At 39.8% G+C, this 12,256-nt stretch overlaps 1 protein-coding gene across 1 annotated transcript in view; it reads left to right on the top strand.

Annotated features, from left to right (window-relative positions):
- The window catches only part of exd3 (exonuclease 3'-5' domain containing 3), a 48,016-nt gene that overhangs the window by 1,125 nt on the left and 34,635 nt on the right, over positions 1-12,256 (top strand). The window contains exons 2-16 of the mRNA XM_085463436.1: positions 2,554-2,613; positions 5,936-6,000; positions 6,653-6,814; positions 7,088-7,273; positions 7,367-7,420; positions 7,548-7,687; positions 7,790-7,896; positions 7,985-8,058; positions 9,849-9,887; positions 9,983-10,149; positions 10,525-10,678; positions 10,781-10,979; positions 11,076-11,185; positions 11,302-11,485; positions 11,651-11,823. Coding sequence (XP_085319562.1) covers positions 2,586-2,613; positions 5,936-6,000; positions 6,653-6,814; positions 7,088-7,273; positions 7,367-7,420; positions 7,548-7,687; positions 7,790-7,896; positions 7,985-8,058; positions 9,849-9,887; positions 9,983-10,149; positions 10,525-10,678; positions 10,781-10,979; positions 11,076-11,185; positions 11,302-11,485; positions 11,651-11,823 — 1,842 coding nt within the window. The 5' untranslated portion in view covers positions 2,554-2,585. The remainder of the gene's footprint in view (positions 1-2,553; positions 2,614-5,935; positions 6,001-6,652; positions 6,815-7,087; positions 7,274-7,366; positions 7,421-7,547; positions 7,688-7,789; positions 7,897-7,984; positions 8,059-9,848; positions 9,888-9,982; positions 10,150-10,524; positions 10,679-10,780; positions 10,980-11,075; positions 11,186-11,301; positions 11,486-11,650; positions 11,824-12,256) is intronic.

Below are 12,256 nucleotides of genomic sequence, written 5' to 3'. Positions count from 1 at the left end.
TAGCCTGAACTTTCTTAGGCAAGCCTCAGGAATAGTTCTCTAGGCTTTTTGAAGGACATTCAAAGCTCTTCTCAGTCCAGATGATCTTGCACTGCTTCAGTCATGTTGAGCTTTGGGGAGGCCAGTCCATAACTGATAGTCTTCCACTGTGTGCTTTTCTTTCCAAGCATTAAAACGCCACTGGCTGAAGTGCAGCCCCAAACCGTGACGGATTTGCCACTGTGTTTTACAGAAGGCTGTAGACCAGGGGTCTCCAACTCCAGGCCTCGAGGGCCAGTGCCCTGCATGTTTTAGATATCACCCTGGGTCAGCACACCTGAATCAAATGATTAGTTCATTACCAGGCCTCTGGAGAACTGCAAGACATGTTGAGGAGGTAATTTAGCCATTTAAATCAGCCGTGTTGGATCAAGGACACATCTAAAATCTGCAGGACACCGGCCCTCAAGGCCTGGAGTTGGACACTTCTGCTGTAGGCACTCACTGTTGTACTCTGTTCTCACCGCATCTGTACAAACTTAGAGATGGACCGATCCGATATTACGTATCGGTATCGGTCCGATACTGACCTAAATTACTGGATCGGATATCGGAGAAAAATAAAAAATGTAATCCGATCCATTAAATATCACGAAAGCACCTCACAAAACTTGCAACACGCCGTAACTCACCTCAGAACGTTAGCACGTCGGAGCAGTATGCATCACGTGATAGAGCGGCTGTGGCATGCGGGACCTGTCGGTGGTCTGGATAGCATGTGGAGCTTCGCTAGCAACCCGGCATTTCATCTCCGACAAAGTTATCCCCGAGAGAAGTAAAGCAAGTGTGTAAGTCCATCTCTGAATGTTTGTAAAGCATTCCTGCGTTAAGCTTAACAAACGACTGCCTCTTCTTGCTGCTACTTCAATCATGAAACTGCTTAATGATCAGCTGATCGGCTTTTCTGTCGGGAGTACGTCTCTCTTGTTTGTTTTTGGCCCACTTTGCACCAGAAAGAGGAAACCAGCGGCTGAACAACAGCAGCACGTTTAAGCTCTATAAGCTGTTGTTAGAATTTATTTATTATTACTTTCTACTCGAGGATCTTTTTCTACGTAGCTGACGGCTGGTAACTGTGCAGGGGCGGATCTAGCAAAGTTTAGCCAGGGGGGCCGATAGGGCATTAACAGGGAAAAGGGGGCACAAAGACATACTTTTCTTTCTTATTCTCATTTAAAATGTCGAGCTTTTAATAAATAATTATCTGACAGCCAAAGTTTTAATTTGATGTAAAATGAATAGAAGTCAATTACTGTATATAGTAACTATTAAGTCTAATATATATACCCTAGTAAGCTATAGTACTTTTTCCTTTGTGAAGGTACCATCTGTGCAGTCTGCAATTTTGTTGAAGAAAGATGTTGAATCTATTTAATATTTCTTGAAAAATAATTGATTTCTGTGCATTTTTTTTTCCACACTGCATCAAATTAAGGTTGATTACGTCGATTAAGCATCATGAGGTGGAGCGTGAGGGGTGGTTCCCTATTTTTTTATTTATTTATTTTTGTTGTTGCTGGGAGTTGGAACCCTATTAGTTAGGTTGCTTAATATTTACACTAAGTACTCTTTAAAATACCAGAATAGGGAGGATGGTGTAGGTTTAAGTTTATTAGATTGATCAGTATTGCTGAACTATGAAATATTTTTTTTGGATACAGGTATAACAGAATAGCTTTAGTGTAGTTGTTGTTTTAAACTTGAGTATGAACTTATACAAAATGCAGCAAGATATTTAAAAAACAGTTTTGTTGATTAAAAAACACTATATCGGATTCATATCGGTATCGGCAGATATCCAAATTTATGATATCGGTATCGGTATCGGACATAAAAAAGTGGTATCGTGCCATCTCTAGTACAAACTGACAACTATTTGAACGAATAATTTCAAATGTGGATTCATCACTCTATAAGATCTATTACCACTGATATTCAGTCCAGTTCTTGTGTGAACTGGAGTAATTCAGCCTTTCTTCCTTGTTTCCCTCACTTAAGAATTGCCTCTTGACAGCCACTCTTCCAGTGAGGCATTTCTTATATTACTTAATGGAACAACTGAAGGATCAGATGCATCTCTCAGATCCTGTGTCAAGTCTTTGCTAGATTTTTTTTATTTATTTTTTTCATATTTCTTCAGGATGTGACTTTTTTTTAGGGACACACTGCACACCATGTTGAGAGATGCCGATTTTCTCTGGCTAGGGAATTTTTCATAGATTCAGCTAAAAAACAAAAAAGTGAACAAATTATGTAATTTTGCAATAAGCTGCCAGTAAAGTGCCTAAAGACTGAATTTAACATTGGGTCTTTGGAAACTTCTGTAGACAGGATTCATAGGGCAAATTAATAAATGGTTCAACAAAAAACCAAAAAAAGCACACAATGTTATAGTATTAAAACTTTGCCTAAAGATGGCCGTGTTTACACATATTATCCAAAAAATATCCGTTTATTGTGACAGTGAGATATTTCAACAATGTGTTTTGTTGTTCCTTCTTTCTACACCTACAGAGTGATAGCGGCACCTCATCCTGCAGACAGAAATGAGCCGTACTACTCCAGAGGCCTCGGGTTTGTACCATAGTTTTCTCACACAGAGACCTCCTATTAAGGTTTCTTCCAAACAAAAAAGCCCATTTAGGTAAACTGTAGATTTGGTGGTGGCTATGAAGACTAACACACAGCTGATTAACATCAGTGACATGTACATTTGGAAGAGAGGAATGCTCTTTAAAAAAACAAGACATCACGAGCTTTGCAATAAATGTATTTTTTCAAACATTTTTGTTAATTGAGTTTCATTTACTCAAGCATAACTTTTTTTCAAAAATCTGATGGTCACAAATAACAGGAAAGCTTCTATCAAAAAAGCTTACGCAAAGTTATTGTGTTTTTGCAACAACCCTGGTGTTTAATACATACGGACCAAAGGCCAGAACCAGTCCACCAAAAGGTTCAAATTTTTTTTGTAATTAAAGTTTTTATTATTTTGAACATTTAAACTAACATAACATAAGAACACAAAACAACAAAAACCACACAAAATTATAAATAATAAAAAAATTTGTTCTCTTAGAGTCTCTGTTTGCTGCTCAATCTTCCCAGCATTTTCTCGCATGCAGCATTTTCAGTCATTTTCAGTCATTTTCTCCTCCACATTTTCAGGGTTGGAGTCCGAGGCTCTTTCCAGAGTGTTAAAATAAGACGAACAAACGTCACAAGCCCAGTGTTTAACACTCTGAAGCCTGCTTTGTCTAACTGTGGCACCTCGCGTCTGTCCCCCAGTAGGCACAGTCTCGGTGATCTAAGTAATTGAAATGTCACCCAGCCCTCTATATATTTTAAAACATTTTCTCATATTGGGGAGACCCCCAAAAGGGTCAGATTTGACCAAATTGGAAAATGTGAAATTTCAAAGGAGGGCAACATTTTAAGATTTTCACAGCTGCCTTACTAATAAAAACACCACCCATGTCCTTGTGTAAAACACCAAAGTAAGTTATTGTTTTCCATTAAATAACTGAAAAGTACAGAGTTTTGTAGGATTACATTCCTGAATTGAATATTATACTTGTTATACTTGTCTACCCTTTAGGCATGTGTCACTCTATATTTGGTGGAATCAGCTTGTAGTGGGTCAATTACGAAGAGGCAGTTAACGTGTAAACACGGGTTTAATAAGCATCAAATTCTTCAAGTCCTTATATACTCCTCCATTTCACCATTCTGTGATAGCACCTGTTGAAAGCCTTTTCCAGCACCTCCAACAAAATTCAAAAGAAGAGAAGTACTTGTCGAAGAATGTTGTGGCATCCTTCCAGTGAAGTTGAGCCACTTGCGCAACTGCCAAGTCGCACTGAAACTGTTCTGGTGGCTGTAATGACACCAAATGCCCCTTTTAGACACTTGATCTTTGTGTTTCCTTTATTTTGGCAGCTGCTTGGCAACATGCAGTCAGACTTGTCTGTGGATTTAAAACCGTCTAATTTTCACTGATATAGTTTTATCTGCCTATAAACATAAATTCTAAAGATGCACTCGGATAAAGTGCATAATTTCTCCTCCAAATTTCTGATTTTCTCACGTTCACAAAAAAGAAAGGAAACGAGTCACCTTCTAAGGGGTGAATGAGTGCATGTTCTCTGCATGTGTCTCTGTATTTGTATGTGGTGATAGGGTTATTATGTTATAATGAATGGGGAGCCTCTAGCTCTGTCATTCATCCACTAGCCAAGAGTGTAAAGAAGCTACATGCTCAACATTCCTCTCCTCTCTCCCCTTCTCATACAAACAGCGAGACTGAAGTGGGTTGTGGTGTTTGTGTGAGCCCCTGTGCACGTACCCTATGCATGTTCGGCAGCAGGATGAATGAGCGCGGGCAGGGTGCATAACAGAAAAGGAAACTCGGCGGCCTTTCAAATGTTGAGAACCGTTAAGTGGACTTTTGTGATGCTGTTTTTTATGCATGTCATAATCCATTTCATACAAAGCCACCGTGGGTAATAAAAAAGCAGTTTTGTCAAGTAGCTGAATATAATTTAATGTCAAGTAGAATTAAATTAAAAACACCGATAGATTTTAGGAAATGATCTAAAACAAATGTAAAGTTTGCTCTTTGTGGATCAAAACATGGCAATACACTGATGTAGTGCAACTAGCATTTTCATGAATAAGAAATCCAAATAGAGTCAACATAAAAGTGAGATAAAATTAGGCAATATTATTATACCAGTATTGCTGCAATTTAGTGAATTGCAAATTCACTAATTTAGCGTGAGTTTATTAAGAGAAGCTGGAGAATTGAAAGGAAATGTTGATTGATTGAGGGGAGAAAACAAAAACAAGCTCTACTAAAAGGGCCGCTGCAGGAAGATGAATGTAAAATTCATCTTTAACGGGGAACATAATAGGCAAAAAGTGTCACACCAGGAGAGGTGCAGCAAAGAAAGAGGCCAGCTCAGAGAGAGGAGGGAGAGGTCTTTTCGTCTGCTTTCCCAGGCTATGCATCAGGAAGGCTGTATTTTTTACACCATGACCAGCGCATAGCCTTTTCCTGGGGAAATCCGAGACAAAATCAAGAGAGACTGGTGCAGGGAGGGAGAGGAGAACAGGAAAAGTAGCCCTGGGAAGGAAGAAGGGTTGCGGCGGTGGGGGCAGATACGGTGGAGGCCACACAGCATGAGTGACAGAGAAAGAAGCTGGAGTTTTTGGGAATGCTCCGTGGAACACACGCACAGGCAGACACAAATTGTAAAACACACACGCATGCTCACAGCTTCTCTTGTTTCCAAGCTCTCGTACCCACCATGGCATTCCTAAAATGTGCTTCGAGAGTCTTCTCTGGAGTATTTTGGCTGCACATTCAGCTGGAATGCAGAGCTAATGCTCGGTTCCTCTACTGTCCAACCAGCCTCAGCTGTTAATCCGATGTTATGGCTGCTCTGCTGTGCCTGTTAAAGAAATAATGTTTGACGTTATGGCTGCTCTGCTATGCCTCTTGTAACAGTATTTTCTAGTGGATCATGTTACTGCCAAGTTAAGAATTATGTGAGACAGAAAATAAGAATTCAAAAGATTGGGCAAACAAATTTAACCTTTTGTTTACAAGAATTGGGGAGGGGGTCAACAGTATAAATTGCTTTAAATCTGTGCAAAACGTATAGCGCCAACTTGTGGCTTTTGGGGTTTTTTTCAGAGGATTTGCATCTTTGAACAGGTCAGTTTTCACAAAAAGAGCTCTTATAATACCCCAAAAAGACATCCATTGAAATAGTTTTAGTTTAAAATAAGTATAACTCCACCTCTGATTCCTTAACATGTCAAAGGTCAAAGTGAAATCCCACTGTGTGTGTGTGTGATTGTCTCTGTGCCTGTGTGTGCAATATGCCCCCAGGTCTTGACCCTGCCGTGCTGAGAGACCAACTCTTCGATCTGTGGAACCGGAAAGATCTGCAGATGGTAAGAGTCACTTTCACAGCGTGTGTCAGGTCCATATATGCAATACTGAGTGTGTGTGTTTACAAAGGTAGCAGGATTGGAGCTTTTGTGTGTCTGTATGAAGCATTTGCACAGGAAGGAACAAGTGAAAGAAAACCCTGAATCCTTAAATGAAGCTCACCTGTGTGTGTGTGTGTGTGTGTGTGTGTGTGTTAATGAGGAAACCAGACTGCCTGTCAGTAGGAAGGAATTTGTGTTGCTCTGAATGAACTTGAGATCTGTGTGAGTAGGATATTGAGTGCTTAACATCTGGTTTGCAAATTAAAACAGAGTCTGGATTTGTCACTCATATATTATTTTCTCGTGTAGGAAGTTAGAGATTGTTTTTTTTTTATTACTTTTTACACAAAATGTCTCAAAAGACTCATATATGCTGATGGAGTTAAGGCATTTTCTGACTCTAACTTGAGTGTAACACTTTGGCTTCACAAAAACATTTTTGAAAGATCCACTTTAAAGTCATAATAATAAAACAGAGTAAGCAAGTGCTCAGAGTTGTCCACAAGGTTTAGATTCGAAGTAATCTACCATCACACTTTAATGTTTTATACATTCATTCAACCTTCTCCTCTATTATAGTTTTACCACTCCCTTCTCCTCTGTCCACCCACAGCTACATTTGGCAGCCCTCCAGGGATTTTCAAAGCTGTCTGAGCCTCTAGAGGCCTTACTAACAATCCTGGAGAGTTGTCCGGGCAAACAGAAAGGTCGGAGCCACACCCTTGGCCATCACATACTCATGGAATTCCAGACATGGATTAAGGAACATCCTCAGGTAGATAGGCAAGCAGTTACAAACCTGCTGTTGTGGTTAGCAGTCCGACTTTTTCATCCTTTTGTGATTTTGAACTGTACACAAAGGCTTGCTGACTTTATAGTTGTGCCATCATTGAGATATTTGAAAATGAATACCTGAGCAATTTATTTTATTAGTGCAGACTAACAAACCTTCTCATTAACACCTCTGTAGTAGTGTAGTATTCTTTAGTGTTTTAAAAGGGTGTTTTTGATTTCTGTTTTGGATTGGGGGTTTGTGTTCTTCATACAGGTCAATCTGAGTTCAGTGTCGGAACAGCAAGCAGTGGCACTCCAACAGCGTGCTCTCAACTTGCTAACAGATACCCAGCCAAACTTTGTAGACAGTCTCATAAACATCTACCAACTCAGTTCACTGGATCCAACCATACTCCGATTGCACATTACTTGGTTGCATGCTCTCAGCTTCTACAAAGAGGTGGGTGCATGATTTCATGATATTATTGTTGTTATTGCAGAAATGTTTAAGACAAAATAAAATCATAGAAAGTGAAATTTATAACCCCCACAGGCAGCAACGCTCGGTATTAAGCTGAACTTACAGGAAGAGTTAAATATGGAGGAGGTGAGATATCCAGTCTTTGTTGTCCTTGTATTTATTTATTAATTAACCATCAAATGTCTTCTATATAAACTCACTATTAAATCTCTATCCAACTTCCTAAATTTTCATCTCCTATGTTATTCTGCAGATGTGTGTACCACTAATCGTGCAGGATAAGATGTCGGTGGCCGTGTCCTTTGTCTCAGGCTACAGTCATCTAGAGGAACGATTGGTTAAACTTCTAGACTCTTGGTGTCACCCCAGCTTCTGTGTGGAAGAGCTAAACAGGTATGGTACACGTATGTGAACTTGATACAGGTGTCGACATGCAGAGCCTTAAAAGAAAAAGAAAAAAGTTGTGTAACTGTGTGGGTACGCATGTTTCCACAGTCAGTTCCCTCGCCTTAATCTGACCAAACAACGGATGGAACAGATTCAACCGAAAATGCTCACCAAACACGTCCTGCGACTCATGGAGAAATTCAAGATTGATAAAGGTGGATGATTGGGTGCATGTTTCGTTCATGCATATTGCAGGTGGATGTCTCGGGCAGAAATTGTAGTGACCTTGTCTTTTTGGTGCAGGACTGTGTCCCAATGCACTGCACAAGAGGAGACTAGACTCTCTGCGTTTCCTCATGTACAAGAGGTTTGTGGAGGTAAGTGATGGAGCAGACGTTCAGTTTTATTTCAACGTCATTATTTTTTATTACGTGCTGTCATCAGCATTCACCTTTATTTCTTTAGCTAAACTGTTCAGAGTAAAGTAAACCAATGAAAATGGAAGACAGATATAATTTTTGTTTGTTTTCCAACAAAAAATTATTTCTGACATCTGTTTGTTTTTTGCCAGTAAAAAACAAACAAATAACTTAGATTTGTACAGCACCATTCAAGAAACTCGAGAACGCTTTACAAAACATTAAATAAACTCTAAACTCATTAGGAGGGGCATAAATGTGATCAGTGTGTTTAACAAGCTCGTGAGTTTCCCTGCTAACTTACAGTTCAGTGAGCTGTGCTTTAGTTTTTACGTAGTGATATACAGCTATGTGAGAGTAAATGTTTTCACGAAATTCTATGCAGTCCACTCTTACTACTTTTATAGGAACTTAAAAGGTGATGTAGCAGCCAGGTTCTGCTAATCAAATACAGTTGATTGATTTGACAGTTTGCTGGTCTGGAGCGTTCAGCTATGCGTTAACACAGTGCCATAATCTTCCCAGCAGTCCATGTCCCAGCAAATTTCACTCCAAGGTCAGACTGTGCAATGCTCAGAAATCCCAGGACTATAGCTTCAGTTAGCATGTGAAGAACTGAAGTAGGGTACAGTTAGAAAACTGAACAACTGTGGCTTGTTTGGAAGGGTTGCCAAGAGAAAAGCTTCCTCCCTCTAAAAAGAACGTGACAGCAAGTCTTCTGGGACAATGTACTTGGACAAATGGAACCAAAGTGGAGATGCTTGATCATAATGCATGGCTCCATGTTTGGTGAAAACTAAGCAACGCACAAACACCTCATACCAACTGTCAAGCACAGTAGTGGAGAGATTTGTTTTGCAGCCACAGGACTTCGGTGCCTTGCAGTTACTGAGTCAGCCATGAACTCCTCGGTATAACAAAGTGTTCTAGAGTCAGATGTGAGGCCATCTGTCTGACAGCTAAAGCTGGGCTGAAATTACTTCATGCAACAGGTCAATGATCCCAATCACAGCAGCAAATATACAACAACATGGCTGAAAAAGAAAAGATTCAATGTGTTGCAATGGCCCAGTCGAAGTCCAAACCTCAGTCTGCTTGAAATGCTGCGGCGGGACATTAAGAGAACTGTGCATAAACAACTGCCTGCAAAACTCAATGAACTAAAGCAATGTTGTAAGGAAGAGTGGGCCACATTCCTCCACAATGATGTGAGAGAGTGATAAAGTCATACAGAAAATAACTACTTCAAGTTAATGCTGCTAAAGTTTGTTCTGCAAGCTATAGAATCAATAGGTATACTTAGTTTAGTCAATAGAACTTATTTTTCCACTTGACTGTATGTATTATTTTTTGTGAAGTAGCAGTTCAAAGTGCAATTTAAACAAAAAAGCAGAATGTGGTAAGAGAGTGTCAAATCTAATTGTGTGACATAAATGCACAAAAGGGGAAATATAAAGTTTACTAAAAGCTTTTGAAACCCACGTCTGTGTGCTTAAGAGAAGAAATGATTTGTTTCGATAAGTTAGAGAAGATAATTAAGTCTTACCGTCACTTTAACTGACACTGCTTGCAGAGGATGAAAATGTAGACTGAGGACTAGTAGACAATATGATCAGATATTATTATTATTGAATTTTCAGTTTAGCAGTACCCTATTGTTTAGCTGCCAAATTCTCCTCACATTGTAGATTAAAAATTGTAATGAAGAATAATTAAAAATAGCATTTTGTATCTTTTTTTCTTCGTAGAAAGGCATGACAGAAGAGAACTGGATTGACCATGTACAAGTGGGTTTGTATGTGTTTATATGTGACTTGATGAAGCCTAAATTTGTATGGCGCTATGTCTTGTATGCAGTAAGTTTATTGTTGTGTATGTATAGTATGTAGTGGCAGATGACCTTGAGCTGCAGATCCACTTGGTGGAGATGTTGGTGAAGTACTCTTGTCTTCGGAAAGCCTCCCAGTGGTCACTGAGATACAGCATCCCCAGATATCGACTTCCCTGTGGAGTATGGGAAACCCAGCAGAGTCTACCACGTGCTCTACAGTAAGTTGGCCAGAACATGTATAAACATCTTCTGTTACGCAAATTGTGGTATGTACAAACTGTATTTTTTATATAAAGGGAACTGTGGAGTCTAATTTTTCTTCTCCACATCCTGTTTCTCACATATTGCTTACTGATTTCATCCTGCTTTTGCAACAGCTTCTCAATGCAGTCTTATAAACAAAGCTTTTGTGCTCACTTGGTTCTTTTTCACTATTTACATATTTCGCTGATTCACTCGACTCATTCATAACACCTAATGCATTGTTTTAGTCACTTTTTTCCCTCCTATTTGGTTATCAGTTTGCCATTATAGAGCACACAGTCTTTTATTTGCACATTCATAAAAAATACACATTTCTCACCTCTGCTCAGACAGATATCTCTGAGTGATACTGCAGAAACTGAGGAGTGGGAGCTAGCTCAGTCTCACTGTGAGAAGTTCTACCAAGTGCCACTTACCAAAGACAAGGTGCACTTTGTGGACACACCAGAAGCTCTCGAGAGATGTCAAAGCATTCTGCTCAAGGTACAGAGGATTAAACAGCACCTAATGATGGGAAAAGTCTGTATTTGCAATCATGTATTATTCAACTTTCTCTCCTGTGTTCTGCTATCTGTCCTTTCTTAGAAAGGTGTTGTAGTCGGAGTTGACATGGAGTGGCAGCCAACATTTGGCTGTATCTCAACTCAGCAAGTGGCCCTGATACAACTTGCAGTTTCTGATCAGGTTTTCCTAATAGACCTCTGTGCTAGGAGATTCTGTGAGCACCCAGAAACAATTTGTTTCATCAGGAGCTTGTTCTCCCAACAAAGTGTCCTTAAACTAGGTTAGCATGTATTCAGTGTTATATCCAAGTCATTCGCCTTTTTTTTTCTTTTTACATACTTTGGTCTCCTACATTTCTCCTTTTATTGCAATTCAGGATATGGTATGGCCAGTGATCTTAAGTGTCTGTTGGCCACCTGGCCCCAGTTACAAGAGGACCCACTGAAAATGGAGGGGATGCTTGATCTTCTAAGTATACATAAAAAAGTAATCTTTCTTTTCATTTCCATAACTTAATATAACGCAGTTTCTAAATGAAGTCCTGCACTGTTTAAAATAAATGATTGTTTTATGCTATTTTATGTCTGTAATTTGTAATGTAGATTCAACATAGTGCACTCAGCTGGACTCAAAATGGCCCTAAAGAGGTACTGGTGGGAGAGGACTGTGCAGAAAAGGGCCTCAGTCTGTTGGTACAACAGGTCCTGGGAAGGCCCCTGGACAAGACAGAGCAGATGTCCAACTGGGAGAAGCGGCCTCTACGCATCAGCCAAATTAGATATGCAGGTAAGGTATTGTGCATGCACAGACAGACAATGACAGAGAGACAGATGGTCGCTGCTCTCTTCTCAATAGAATATCAGAGATTATTTTGTTATCCCCTGATGAACTGCAAACCAATAAATCCCCCCTTTTCCCCCTCTCTTTCTTTTGCTTCTTAACATCTTCTAGTGGCAGATGCCTACTGTTTGCTGGAAGTGTACTCTGTCCTCTCCCGCAACCCAGCATCTTTTGGGCTGCCTGATGACCTGCGCAGCATATCTTCAAGCCAATCAGAGAAGAGCAGAGACAAGAAGCTGAAGGAGAAAAAGGACAAGCAAACAAAACAGACCCTTGAGAAAGAGGTCAGGGATCAGTTGCCTTTTCTTCTTTTTTTTAATACATCTTTATATCTATATCTAGATAGGTAGGTAGAAAGGTGTGTCTGTGTGTGTGAGTTGGTATAGCTAATAAACTATGAATATTCAGCTGTTTGATTTATTGACATCGTTATTAGACATTATTAACAGGAGCAGAACTGGCTGTTGCAGTAACTCTGCAGCATTCAGACCAGTGTGTGTGTGTGTGTGTGTGTGTGTGTGTGTGTGTGTGTGTGTGTGTGTGTGTGTGTGTGTGTGTGTGTAATAGTCAAACCTTTACACCTGTGTGTAAAAACCAAAGACGCTGAACTCATTTCGGATGGGGGAGAACAAAAAGTAGAGAAATAAAAGTCACTGCCATGAGTGATAAGATAAGCAATTTTCAAGTCAAACTTCTTATCTTACGTTTAGAAAACAT

The sequence above is a fragment of the Copadichromis virginalis genome, linkage group LG7 (assembly GCF_057382275.1).
Source record: "Copadichromis virginalis isolate Kocher_CV1m ecotype Utaka linkage group LG7, C_Virginalis_male_GT1.1, whole genome shotgun sequence".
In the NCBI taxonomy this organism is placed as follows: domain Eukaryota; kingdom Metazoa; phylum Chordata; class Actinopteri; order Cichliformes; family Cichlidae; genus Copadichromis; species Copadichromis virginalis.
Note: the sequence above shows the minus strand (reverse complement) of the source record. Positions and strands in the feature narration are given on the sequence as shown.